The following is a 12,211-nucleotide window of genomic DNA, read 5'->3' as shown; positions in this document are numbered from 1 at the left end:
ATTCTCGGATTTGCAACGGTGCAGCCACTATGCTCTGAAAAGGTCAAACGTGGACTCAACGCAGGGTCAGATCATGGCTTTAGACCCCGATGAGGATTTATGTTTCTTCTTTCGATACCCAAACGGTACCAGAAACGAGCATCGAGTGAGGAACTGGTGCTTCTACTTCTACGCCAGCTATTCCCACTCAGGGTATACATGTTTAATGGACTGAGACTGCAGGTGAGCACTATATTTCCATTGATATCCGACGTCAGATACTAATCTCCAGTATAGTCGCCCAAGGGCACTGAAAACAATGAGTCTATCCTACCGCGAAATACGAAGCGTCTGGCCTGAGTCGAGACAATACGCTGGAAAGAGGATTTCCCTGGCTCATGCCTCTTGGATATGGAAACAGCCAGAGAATATATTTCCGATTGGTATGGATTATCCATTTGGCACTACTGGGTACTAATAGAAAAAAGACACAGATATCTCACTCCCAGATCCCATGAGTTCACGCCCTATTCTACCTTCAAATCGTAAGTTCTATCTCACACGAAACATCCATACATTGCCGAAACAAATCTTGTGACTCACTTTGGATTGTCTTTTTATCTCAGCTCGCGGCTCCCTGGGTTTCGAAATCGTCCGAAGGCAAGGTGGTCGTGTGTTGGGGCATGAACCAGATGGAATACTGGCACATCATTCCATTTGGACGCAAGCTACTTCATCGGATATGTGCTGAGTAGAGTATTGCTGTCCGTCTGCACACGCAACAGACGTCGTGCTAGACTGGTGCTGTTGTGTCCTGTCCTGCTGACTGTCCGTGGACGCACAATATCTGGAGTAAGCAAACCACCTTATACAAATATATACATGGACTAATATATTCAGGCCATATTGAAGTGGAGGACGATTCGATCTACGACGAATCCAAAATGATTTCTCTCATTTTCAATACGGTCGTTGTCGGCGAGTACGATTGGACTATCATGATCAATGATCGAAATACCACCAGAGAATCAACTGCAGAAACTGCTATTGAAATTTGATTTTCTTTTTGGTACTTTAATTCAATCGATCCAAGGAATCCAGTGAGTCATGTCCGAGCAATGCTATCATGATTGATGCTAATGTATAATGGTCGGTCTCACAAATCGTGGCTCACACAAATGACAAGATTCTGCGATGTTGCGCTGTTGTCCAACGATGCTATTAGCACAGCCAAAAGCATTGCTTTTTCATGTTCCTGCTCTAGAAGCCCTGACGGTGTTCTATACTTCATCAACCGGAATATATCAGTTCTCAATGTCCCTCGGTCCTGGATAGTATACGAGAAGCAATACCGTTTGGCTGCCGGCCCTGCCGATACCTTCAAAGTCGGCATCGAGGCAGCTCTTATCGGAAAGTTCATTGAAAAGGTGTCCGAACCGGTAAACGCCACCCAGCAACTATCAGAAACTGCCCATAAATCCGGCCAGCCATGGCACACCAGGACTTAGTTCTGGAATGACTTTGACCGTCTCTTAGCGCTGCGAGTGAAAGGACAAGCGAAGGTCCTGCCCGTTCCCATGTTCCCGTTGTTCAGGCATCAATCCCTACTCAGCAGGATTCGTAAAGACCGACCCAAAGCCTACATCTATGAGCATTCGAAGTCTACGTCACTCCGTGCCTTGTACACGTGTAATTATTCTTGAACCATCCTTGAATTTAAGCACGCGGTTACAGACGAGACTGGCTCACAAAAGAGCTTCAGAAATTCTCAACTGCGGAGCTTGTATTCGCGAACGAATCAATGACTGTGAGGAACGTCGATTGATGAAGGACAATGATGGACAAGGTCCTTGACATGTAGTCAGAAACATCAAGTTTCTGGATAACAAGAGAAGCAGAAGGTCTGGATCCTATTCGGAAACCAAATACTATACATCAACCAGACTGCCCCAGTCAATCCCAGATGATCCATCAACTTCATCTGAGTGATGAATCATTTTAAAGCCATCGCTTTCGACGGGACACAGAAAAAGAATGTCTATGGCTTACCTGGTCGTTGTTTCTAGTTGCGATATGCAAGAAACACAAATGCGGAGGTTATTGACCTTTGGTCGGTGGCCCTTCCGAATTCCTGACTGCCTGTTGCATTCACTATTAGCAGGGAAGCGTTTGGACGATCAACTGGCTTGATCGGGTGGTTGTGGAAGGGCTACCATCCCCAGTAAGTCATCTTATACTCGCCTTAATATTCTGCTATATACTAAGTAAAAATCAAGGAACAGTTTTCTATAAGGACTAGGGGGCGTTTCACCCTGGGTATCCGGATGTGTTTACGAGTGCTTTACACTGAGAGACAACGACACACTGACAGGTTGTTTGAGCTGGCGATACAGATAATCCTACATCGGGACTCAAGCATGATGAAAGACATCTCCTCATGGTACATTTGCATTATTATATATGGAGCCGACATGGTCAGAAAGTCATGGACTTTCAACGAAAGCGAAATCCACCAGATGATGCTGGGTGTGCTGTATGAGATCGAGCCTGAATCGAATGATATACGCAAGACATGTCGTCAACCTAGAGACGATAGAAGAGAATCTCCTCGCGCCAATTCCAATCCCAATATGGCATCTACTCTTCAATCGCTACTTCATCTTTCTGGACGCTATATATGTGGTCATCCTTTCGGCTATTGCATTTGCTGCCCTCCGACAGAGGACGGTTCGTCTCTGGTTCTCTTTGTCCAATCTAGGAAAACCAAAATGGGTCAATTCCTCGTGCGACTTGCAGATGAAATGAAGAACCTCCTTGATCCTCTGCTGTGCTGAAGAGTGAAGAGCAGATGTTTATGATCTAGCTCAGGTGGCAATCTTACCCTTGCACATATCACTCGCAGAAAAGCTCAGAGGTAGGTCCATCCATCCGCATATGAGAATCATTGACTGACCGTCTCTAGCTCGCTATCACATACAAAACAGAAACCGATGAAAGACAAAGCAAACAAGTGGCATGTCGTCTGGGTGCAATCCCAGATACATGCTGGAGAACTTTTGAGATCATGGCAAGGGTCCATTCCGAAACCAGATGCAATTGATGGATTAAACCATCCCAACGGTCCGGGCCACGATACGGAATATCTTTCCGGACAAAAGATGCTGCAGGATCAGAGGCTGCTGGAAATATACAAACCTGCCGCAGCGGCTGTGGTCATAGTGCGTGGCCCAAACAATTCCCGTTCCCTAATCGACTGTGTACTCCAGGCATGCCGCAGGGGTCATTTGCTGGAATTCGAATTCAGCAGCTCAATTGATGCTTATTATGCAATGGTGCCAGAGCTGTGCCCGAGTGTTGGACACGAACGCTGACCTTTTCCCCCCCTCGACAAAAACGAACATTGCGGTCAGCCATCTCAGAGCAGTACAACGAAGAGAGTCATCATGTGCGAGGCGAAAAGACCTCCATTCTGGGAGGCCATGAAGAGGCGCAATTCTAGCTGGTTTACTCTGCGTTGGGGCATTCCGGACTGGAGCTGCCGTCTATTTGCTTCTACGAGACTAGAGTACCTGGTACGTCTTATCCATCCGCACATTGTCGGATGCAGCAGGCTAATTGACTGAAAAAGATGCCCCATGGCACTTTTTTGCATTCCTCAATCAAAATTTCAATACCGCCCAGTGGATTCATGGTATTCCAGCCCGTCTGCTTTATAACTCGGGCATAGTCCTGCCACATCACGTTCGCACAATGATACTCCACCATACAGAGCACAGGTTGATCTGGCTCTGCTTGCCGTGTACGGCATCAGTGCTCCTATCGATTTCAAAAGTGATCCTCAAAGGCCCAAGTCTTGATATGACGGTGCCATATCCAGAGCGAATACGTCATCCTGTTCGCTCACTATTTCCGATTCAGCGACAAGGAGAAACCCCCGAAGGGCATCCTAACATGGCGTATTCACTATGGGGGTTTCTGATCCTGCTCCCTTGGTGTAATCTTGGTATCTGGTTGAATTTATTCCACCCCCAAACAAGATGCAGACCAAGAGATAAGCGGAAAGAGTCGAGATCATTCGGTGCTGAAGTTCGATTCTCTAGGGTCTCAGCAATGAAACATCCTTTTTAGCCACAACTCTCAGTCACGCATCTTGAGACGCCTGTCTTCTGTCTATGCCACTTCACTGGATGCAGTGGGCACTACACATGGCCTTGGTTTTATATATACGTTACCTGTTGCGTTCACGTATACGCAAGATATTCTTCGGAAATACCACAATCCATCCCCACATCAGCCTGCGACGCGCCCTCGCTCGAGGTTGCTCATGCTGTGGCAAGACAGGACACCGCCGTATGAATGTCGAGTAAATCGGTGGTCGTCAACCAGACACGTGCAAATGAGGTCTAGAAGATCCACCCATTTATCTTCACCACAATGGGACTCAATATCGGGAAACCGACTACCAAACGGTTCCTCGAGAACTGAGGAAGAAGCCAGGACTGGTTTGAATCTATCTGGGATCGAGTATCCAAGACTTCATGATCAAGCAATCTATTCTGCAATATCTATTGTTCTATTGTCAGAGGACCTCGCGGATATTCCAGGTCGGAACACTCTCGATAGGCATCAAACAACACTTCAACATTCCTGCACGGATTTTGCCCTGAGATTTTACGGATCGTTTTCTCTGGGCTATCTGGTGCTAAACCAAAAGGTGTTTGCTTCGAACGCGACAGATCATTACCCCCCGGTCTATTTTGATCGCTACAAAGACAAAAGCGCAAGATTACTTTTCTGGGGTTCACAAGACAGTGCAACCCAGCAGCCCAGTTCGATGGCAGAATGACACTAATAGTCGAAAAAGAAACGCAGACAAAAAGTGTACGATTCCCACGCCGGATTTTATAGGCTAGATATGAGAATCCTGGGGATCACGCAGTACTCACGCGTCCAGCAAGCACTCGGGATGGATCCAGTCCTATTCTCGAGCATTACTTGTAAGAAGAGATGAGGAGTGCAAATTCTATGCCTACTTAGAACGCACTGTGTATATCGCTCTAGGGATGCAATTGGATTACCTGGAAATTTCTGGACGCCCCAAGAAGAGTATCCAGAAGGGAAAATTTCCAATGAAAGTCACAGTTGGACTCCAAATACCATACACGAAAACCGACCATGGCTGCTTCTCGGAATCTTTCAGTCACCGTTGCTTATGCGATGATAGTCGATGATCCCTAGGTTCGATGGTTTCTCGTGGCAAGCCCGATGAGAATTTAAAACGTTACTATATGTGGCAGTTTCACGGAAGACTTGGTTCACCCAGCCAACGTCTTCCGATCCAACCTGGAGAACTGGCCTGCGGGTTGCGCGCAATTCTGGGCACCATCTATGCACTACCAGTGCCCGTACTGTGCAAACGCTGAGGCTAAGAAAGCCCATCAGGAGGTCAAGAAGTAAAAGTATAGAACTCTATCATCGCAACGCATTGATCCTGAGAGACCCCCTCCAATATCGCCATTTCGGGATCTGGTTACAATCGGGAGAGATCTTCACAGCATATCATTGTGCCATTATTCATCCCCTTTGAGGATGCTAGTCCGGCAGCAATGTGATAAAGTCTTCATGTTAGCGAAGACGAGCTGACGTACATCGCAGCACTTTACATGGCTTCGACCACTCCTGCTTCGCAGGTCTCGCAGGTGGTGCCTTTTGCTTTTTGGGATATACAGCTCAGAAATGTCCAGCAAACAGCATGGCTCCTTGGGCATGGTGGGCAGAATGGGCTACACGCACCCCAAAACTATTATTAGGCTTCTGCCTCTTCATCGTGCCCCCTCCATCATCTGCGGTAATGGAACCTCCCCCTTTCTACTGGGTGCTCTGGATTCGTTCCTCGCAAGTCCTGTCGTATCCGTTAGTAAGTCTCCAGGTTTGAGAGAGTGTATGATATATGCTAACTATGAAGACACAATACGGTCACCATCAAAAGCTTATAGGTCCAGATACATCTTGGCTTCCGCCCAGCCTCAACCCATGAAAAAGCATTGGGAAAGTCCGATCCTGCAATGGACCCTGTAAAGGGTCAATCTGTCGCTTGTAGCCGTTAGTCAGGTGGCGCTCAAAAAGAGATACAAAAAGTCAAGCGGTTTCGACATCGTTGTGGGAATTCCGGATGTGCCTTCTGAGACGAACTTGAAATTTCCACGGAAAGCCAGTATCAAACGCCTGGACCATTACAACCAGGAGTTGCGCCTAGAAGCCACACGCATCCAGATAATCCTGGGAGACTGGTAGTATATGGCTCGGGTGCATGATTCCATTCCAGAGACCGGAGTGGGGGTGTATATCTCCTACGATGCCTGGATGATCTACGCAAACGGATTGGCCATCTTCCATATAGAGTCGAACCATGCGCCTTATGCCCAGGGCTTCATTATCGTTTCGAACAGGCCACACCGAATGGCTTGCCCGGTGGCCAGCAGAATGTGCCATTCGGTGGCCCTGTTCCTCCCATCAGACATTGCTCTTGTTCTTGGGTTTGGGTGAATCGAAATATCACCATGTGTATCTGAACGGTGGAAGGACATTCTCTTCCACGTCTATTTGGAGAATATATACCCTCCAGCCATGCTCTGATTTTCCAATTTGGTCGCTATCACTCAATACACGAACACAGATTAGGATCCGCCGCTTAATGAAAGGAAAACCAGATTGCCCTACATTCTGGAGGTAAAGCCGTTTGTCATAAGGGGCATTCAATCAACACGTTGAATGAATAAAAATTGCAGTCCACCATGGAGCACGACCAGCTTGAATTCAACCTCATTTCCAAAAATGCCGTTGAATTCGTTAATACGGCTCCCTATATCACCCACTCACGAGCAAGGAAGGAAGTGCGTGGGAACAGGCTGATCAAATCAAGAATCTAAGCTATGACGGCCACAACCAGGCTGCAAACCTCAGTATAGTTATTGCGCAGCCAGATGGCAGATTCCTAAGGACCAGAAATACTTGCAGCCTACAGGCCAGTCCACGCAGCAACAGAAGGGCTTGGGACTCGGATGATGCCAAACCATACCAGAATTCCAAACCACGTCGGGAAAGATTGAGCTGTGGAATGATCCCCGTGGATGGAAGATGAACACCCTGAAGCGTGGCTCAGTTTGCATCCCTACCGAGGCTTTTCCACGGCGTATCCTAGGCTGCGTGGGAACACATATAGATCCTCAGTCCGATCTTTCGTTTCAATTTTGAGGTTAGACACCAGAAACATCGCAATTCCAGCAAATATAACTGGTCTGCCTGTTGTCCGTTCAGTGCCAATGCTTTGAGGATTGGGCCCATGCAGCCCCGAGTGCGTGCGTGCTCGGCCGAGTTGACCTCTAATACCTTCCTTCGACATCCAATTTGCAAAACATGGAGTACTTTATGCACGTTCACTGCCGAAATGGCAGCGAGAAATGTGGTATGGACGATTCAGACATCAACTGCGTATGTTTTATAACAGAGACGTCTTCGTCTGGCCGGTCTTCCACCAACAGTTCCCTACACCACTGCCATTCTCAAGACTTGGGCTATCGGAATACAATATTTGCCTGACTGTGCTCGAAAGCAATCTTCTCGAGACGCGAATCACACCTACGACCGAAACGTCGGTCTTTTCCTTCCGGTTCTCTATTATCACTTCTAAAACATCCAGTATTGCCCAGCTTAGGGCTGTTTCTCCTCGAATATACCCGACTAATATGTTTCAGGGTCCAATCGTCCCTGGAAACTCGACAATGATGATTCTGTATGATATGGACAGCCTCCTAAGATGATGCATGTTGCCTATACTGCTGCCTGCACATAGTGCAAATGGAAGCATCAGGCTTCCTTCAGTCAATTCACAATCGGAAATTCTACCAAGACCTTTTTAATTCGCATCAGAAACACGGGCCTGTATATCTGCACAAGAAAGAACTACAATTCATGTTCGATCCTGGCCTATCGACAAATACAAATCAATCTACGAAAATCTCACCGTCGCATGCAAAACGAGGAACATGGACACCACCTCGCCATTCAGCCATTGCGAATGCCGCCTTCGCTCAAGCTTGGGCGCAAAACATAGACATCGTTCGGTTGAACTCAAGCATGATAATCATCCAAGTCTGATTCTTGGGCACGATAATATCAAACCCCATCTAGCTTTCTCGTCTGTCTCGTGTATCAACACATGACCTTCTCATTTGATCGGCAAAGCTATCCAATATGACTTGCAAATGGCCAACTGTGGTGATTGAATCCGGCTACTCAACCCGCCGCGAACAGGTCAATGGGATCTTGAAAATGACATATCTTCAAGTAAACTAGGTGAGTCCTATGTCCGGAGGAAGGACATGAATTCCGTCAGCAGATCACAGCAGCCTCTGCTCTTTTTACTCACTGAGTGTGACCACGGAATCCCGGCTGAGCTATTATACTAACTTTCTATTCCTCCAAGTTATACGCCTTGTCTCGGTTGATCGACTTGATCAAGAAGCATCCTGGTTCTGGATGTAAGCTGCGTTCAGTTCAATTCATCATGGAACATAATTGATGAAGAGAAGGTGCTCCAGTCTATCGTGGCGCTTCTTTACAACGAAACCATGGTATGTCAATTCGAGTATCGTTATTTCATACCTTCGGTACTGACATTTCTAGCTCATCATAGCACTCCTGAAGATGCTCGGTTCTCCATGACTGAAGCCAAGGCTTATTTAACTACGATCGAATCGTTCTCTACCGTTGCAATCTCCTTCGATATCGAACACGGTTATAGACCATCATATATGCTCCCCTTCATGAGATCCCTAGGCTTGCTCCCATGTCGCGCCAATATTCGTCAATCTCGAGTACGTTGTCACATCGGCGTTCAAGTCTATCGGCACTAGCAATGTTCCATGGCCAACCTGCTAGACTACTTTCCCTCCAAAGTTATTGCTGCTGCTGCAAATCGATAGCCACGCCGCACTGTCGAGATGGGCAGAAAGAAACATCCAAGCCAACTTACTGCAGGGCGAACCGCTCAATGTTTGAAGGCCCATTTAGCCGCATAATATGAGGAAGGTCACTATGCGAAGACAAGTACAAGCTGGGTATTTGGACTTTTCATTCCATCTTTCAGACAGTCAGTATCCAGCCTCCATCGACGGATGACAATTGGCACAACCGAAACATGCAGCCCCACACACAATCACAATGATGAAATGCAATTTCCAGAGTCGGATGTTATCCAGGGCATCGAGAACAAGAGGATATAGGATCTGGTTCAGATATAAGTCAGAGAACAACAATAGGATCGTTGTGCAAATGGCGCAATGACAATGGAAGCTGTGAACGGGATCCAACCGTGGTTACCAGTCAGGGTCCCAGGAAAGTCTCACAAGCCATGGAAATTCCCAAAGAGCGACCCTGGAGTATGCTCGCTATTTGGATGGCTATATACACAGGCTAATAGCCACCCTTTTGGCATGAAAACCGCACGTTCAATGGATCCTTCCAGAACATTTGGCTTGACCACAGATTTCTTCATCGGTCTGATGATAGCCCCAAGAGGTACGATAATTACTGGCTTGGCCCAGAGCATCCAGTCAATACATTATCCTGGCCTATTCTAGAAGAGAATCCATAAATTGGATCCGGATGGCTTCTTCACTAGTCCAGCAAGACAAAATGGTCGAAACGCTCGACAAATTAATGGAAGCGATGGTAACCCCAGACGGTTTTCCATTTTTTATCTAGGACGAGACGACGGCTTACTTATGGTCTGCTCAATTATGGATGCTCTCCTTAATCAATTACCATGCAGTCAAAGCCATGCTGGCTTATGGATGAGTTCCTCAAAAGCGAAGCCCATTTCTTGATTGTCGACTATCTGGACGCAGTCCATCGAACTGCCCCAGACGTGTTACATGATCCGAACGACGATTTAGATACACATTTGCAATCATGCAGCAAATCCACATGATGGGTGTCGTTGCTTTCTCCTTTTTCCAACATCTCAATGCTCCAATTATCGATCACCCCGTGTGAGTATATTCCAGGGAAATATCTCATGTCAGGTTTGCTGATGATCTTGTGGACATCTCTCTGATGCCACGTAATCTGTACTGCCGTCAGAAAGGCATATTATTTTCACATTCTACCTGGATTCGAAACGACTGTCCTTATATCAGTCTCACATGACGACCACTTCATACTATTGCGAACCATGGTATATAATGCTTCTTCCTCGAGGCAAGTGAAGGTGATTGTTATTTGACAACGATACGAACTGATTACAAGCTCAAAAGGCTAATCGCCCATTTGATGAGTGGGTCAAAGAGTTGCGTGAGCTATATGATGATGCTCGCAGCCTGGCAGCCATTGGAAATCCTGGTGACATGTTTCTATACATCACGTTTTCGAATGGTCTGCTCAATGGCAATTGATCTAGTGGCCAGAATTTACTTTTCGAGTGGGCAAGTGAAGTGTGTGCTCTTTATCTGAGATGATATATTAATCTTGGACCTTAGAGACACCAAAGCTCCCCAGAGTACATCTAATATATTATGGACGAATTACGCATATGGTTCCACGAACGTGATATCCCTTGGGGTATACGGCTTTTTACTGTCAGTTCTCTCAAGGTATGTGGGTTACAAATAATTATTGAACAAGAGCTGATTGGTTTGATGATGGTGACTTCCCTATTCAGCAAGTTATATAATTAAAACGTACCCCAATTCGACCGGCACTGTTACCATGGGTGCAGAGAGTAACCTTCAACTCTTGCCGAACGTTCCTGAGGACATGTCCATTGCTTCTACTGAGATAAACCAACGGAGTGGATGCGCCATCGTGCCCAAAAAGAACGAAGAGATTGTGAACTTTGCCACAGTCAATCTCCACATGATTTTTGATAGTGTATGACCTCGGATCCTGGGGTCTATCCGCACGCCTCAAGACACTATATTCGCTAGACTTATTTCTTCAAGATCCTGAACCTTCTGTTGTGTTCGTGTTTATATACCATGACAATCGCCGGAGAGGATTGGCTTCTTCATTGCGAGAACGCACTAAAGGAAGTAGTAAGTATACTCCATCTCGAAACAAGACGGGAAATACTAACATTCGTAGGTAGTGTCCCGGTTCGAGTGCAATCGTATGCCATTCTATTATTGGACAAATATGTATTCATGCTGGTCTCGTCAGGAAATTATATGACCGGAGGTTACGAAGTCCACCTCTCCTAGAATTCAAAACGCCGTGAACTTCTCAATACCCGATCTTGAAAATGGTCAATATATGGCAGTGTCAGTCGGTGAAGTAGAGCTGCTGCATACAACTTCCCACAGAACCAGATGTTCAATACCCGCCTAATCAAATCGACATGTCCACGGTATGACACCGATCTCAAATGGCAAAGTGAGCAGGGGTTCAACAACCATACCAACCTGGACTTCCTACGACGCAGCTCTCAATCTTTGCCAAAATGCCAACTCCTCTACACATGGGCCTGCCATACAAAAGGTAAAGAACCCCGCGGATCCACTGTCCCTTGTTAATTCCCATCAGCACCTTTCTTGATATCTCTTGATACCTTTTTGACATCCGTTTCGACCACCTTCGGCCACTTTTTCGATCTGTACCCTATCCACAAACCATCTCTACCATTCGAACCCTTGCAGGATTATACATGCTGAGGACTGAACGGCCTATACTATATGCAGTCTCTTGACGCCCTTCGAATGGACTGCAGCACTACCTGCCAATTCAAAGGAGGCGATTTTATTGTTACTTTCCCCGAGTCAAGGGCATATGAATGTTGTGCCTGCCCAAAGCTGACTCTACTTTCTGGATCCCATATCTTTTTGAATGTCGTGGATGCGGCGACAGACCATTGGCTGGGAGAGGACCATTTCGAAATCAGACGCATCCGAAAAACGGCTTAAATTTATCCACTGAGTGCATCTGTGTTGCTGTGCCTGAACCGGCACTGAACCTCAAAGCCTCTTCCAGGGAGTGGCATTTCTATCGGATATAGCACTAAACACATCATCTTCATGGCATCGCAGACACCTAGCTGAAGCTACTCAAGCTCAGCCTTGGGACCCAAATACTAGAGATTACTGGGATCTTTAAAAAGCCCTAGTCACGCCCCAATGAGCACATTAACTTTCGAATCCAGTTCAACCACTTCAAGGCTAGTGAGGAAGCGGACACAGAC

The 12,211-nt window shown here is 46.6% G+C and overlaps 3 protein-coding genes across 3 annotated transcripts; all 3 read left to right on the top strand.

Moving 5' to 3' along the window:
* Nucleotides 1–2,609: 2,609 nt before the first annotated feature.
* ASPWEDRAFT_29570 (uncharacterized protein) lies at nucleotides 2,610–3,350 on the top strand (the record flags this gene model as incomplete). Its single annotated transcript, XM_040833302.1, has 4 exons — nucleotides 2,610–2,706; nucleotides 2,848–2,893; nucleotides 2,942–3,197; nucleotides 3,246–3,350. 4 exons carry the CDS (start codon nucleotides 2,610–2,612, stop codon nucleotides 3,348–3,350), a joined length of 504 nt encoding a protein of 167 aa, XP_040688096.1.
* A 2,365-nt stretch (nucleotides 3,351–5,715) lies between these two features.
* ASPWEDRAFT_173833 (uncharacterized protein) lies at nucleotides 5,716–6,273 on the top strand (the record flags this gene model as incomplete). Its single annotated transcript, XM_040831141.1, has 3 exons — nucleotides 5,716–5,896; nucleotides 5,945–6,031; nucleotides 6,080–6,273. 3 exons carry the CDS (start codon nucleotides 5,716–5,718, stop codon nucleotides 6,271–6,273), a joined length of 462 nt encoding a protein of 153 aa, XP_040688095.1.
* Nucleotides 6,274–8,708: 2,435 nt separating this feature from the next.
* ASPWEDRAFT_582419 (uncharacterized protein) lies at nucleotides 8,709–9,126 on the top strand. The gene has a single exon (XM_040838372.1). The coding sequence runs from the start codon at nucleotides 8,828–8,830 to the stop codon at nucleotides 9,062–9,064; it is 237 nt and encodes a 78-aa protein (XP_040688094.1). The 5' UTR covers nucleotides 8,709–8,827; the 3' UTR covers nucleotides 9,065–9,126.
* The last annotated feature ends 3,085 nt before the right edge of the window (nucleotides 9,127–12,211 follow it).

This window comes from Aspergillus wentii (assembly GCF_001890725.1).
Source record: "Aspergillus wentii DTO 134E9 unplaced genomic scaffold ASPWEscaffold_5, whole genome shotgun sequence".
Taxonomy (NCBI): domain Eukaryota; kingdom Fungi; phylum Ascomycota; class Eurotiomycetes; order Eurotiales; family Aspergillaceae; genus Aspergillus; species Aspergillus wentii.
This window is presented reverse-complemented; position numbering and strand designations above follow the sequence as displayed.